The sequence below is a fragment of the Frankliniella occidentalis genome, unplaced genomic scaffold (genome assembly GCF_000697945.3).
Source record: "Frankliniella occidentalis isolate FOCC.00 unplaced genomic scaffold, Focc_3.1 Scaffold189, whole genome shotgun sequence".
Classification (NCBI taxonomy): Eukaryota; Metazoa; Arthropoda; class Insecta; order Thysanoptera; family Thripidae; genus Frankliniella; species Frankliniella occidentalis.
Window position 1 is genome coordinate 14,331 of NW_026267315.1, and position 1,533 is coordinate 15,863.

At 56.6% G+C, this 1,533-nt stretch overlaps 1 protein-coding gene across 1 annotated transcript; it reads left to right on the plus strand.

Moving 5' to 3' along the window:
- Nucleotides 1-85: 85 nt before the first annotated feature.
- Nucleotides 86-1,292, plus strand: LOC127750431 (serine protease nudel-like; the record flags this gene model as incomplete). The annotated part of the gene is given in 3 exon segments (XM_052272133.1): nucleotides 86-326; nucleotides 407-514; nucleotides 602-1,292. Coding segments are annotated over 3 exon segments (647 nt in total), but the record flags the coding sequence as incomplete, so codon positions are not given.
- Between the last annotated feature and the right edge of the window lie 241 nt (nucleotides 1,293-1,533).

The window sequence follows — 1,533 nt, forward strand, 5'->3', positions numbered from 1 at the left end:
TGTGTGGCCTATCCAGTCCCGGGCAGGCGCTAGGAAACGAAGTCCTGTGGTGTTGTTGCTTGTTTCACTCTTGGCCCCTGTGCAGTCTGTCGCGTGGGCGAGGTGCGCTGCGCGTCCGGGGTCGGCTGCGTGGACCAGCACCGCTGGTGCGACGGCCGCGTGGACTGCGCCGACGGCAGCGACGAGCCCGCCAACTGCACCTGCGCCGCCTTCCTGGCCGTGACTAGGCCCGCGCTGCTGTGCGACGGCCGCCGCCAGTGTTGGGACCGGACGGACGAGCAGCCCGACCTGTGCCCCTGCTCCCCCGAGAGGTTCCTCTGCGCCAAGTGAGTGCTTCGCGTACCAGCAGGGGAATAACTTCGCGTCAGAGTCGGCGAGGTGCTAAGTCCTGCTGATGTCCGTTCAGGTCCGGTCAGTGCGTGGCGCCCGAGGTGGTGTGCGATGGCTTCCAGGACTGCCCAGGCGGTGAGGACGAGCAGTTCTGCTTCTCGGTCGAGTCCCTGGACCCCGCCAGGTAAGTGCGAGTCCCCCCAGTCCCCCCGAGTCGCATTCCCCCGCCCCTCGCGTCCCTAACAGACACCCTCGCTTCCCTCCCGACCAGGACCGGTGGCAGCGTGACGAGACGCTCGTTCGGCGCGTGGCACTCGTACTGCGGGCCCGGCGGCGACGTGGTGGCGGACGCCGCCTGCTCCTCCGTGGTGGGCCTGTCGCGCGCGCGCTCCGCCAGCCTGGCCAACGCGACGCTGGCCGTGCTGCCCGAGTACGACTCGTTCAGCGGCGCCCGCCTCAACGACCGCTGCACCGTGGCCATCAGGGGACCCGGGCCCATCGTCAACCTCCGCGCCGTGCAGCTGGCCGCCGACACGCCCTGCACGCAGACCGTCGTCACTTGCCAGTGAGGGGCCGAGATCTCCCTCGGATCTCCCTTCTCTGTCTTGCGAAATGGAACTTGCGATCACCTGCGTTTCCTCTGACGGGATCTTGGTCGGTCCGTCTTGCCGATTTCGATTCCGGCTCGCTTTTGTAAATCGACGGGGAAAATGCGTTGTTGAATATCTTCTTCCTTTCCTTTTACATCATTTATGACAAGTACAAATAGTGGGTTTCAACAAAGTTATCAAGGAACTGTACCTACAAATGTCGCTTCCCAGTTTTGTAAAAGTTGTTTATGTGTCATTTTTTACTTTAGTTTGTAAGTTCTGTTACCTTTACCTGGAAGGTCAACACAACATTAGTTATTTACTTTATATTTATTTACAAAAAATTAAAGAAAACTGTGCACAAGAACACAATATCACTTTGCAACTTCCCGTTACACCCCAATAATTAGAAATGAAAAACGTATTTATTTCCATATTTCCATCCCTATGTACTAAACACTATGGGAGTCTTGGTGGGTCATACTGTTTATTCAAAACTAGGTAGCATGCTACACTGGTAAAACAACTTTGCACAATTTGCACACCAACGTGTGTAAGTAATGATTTTGCACATTAAGTGGTGTTTAACTCAAGTTGCAGTGTGCAAATTTTA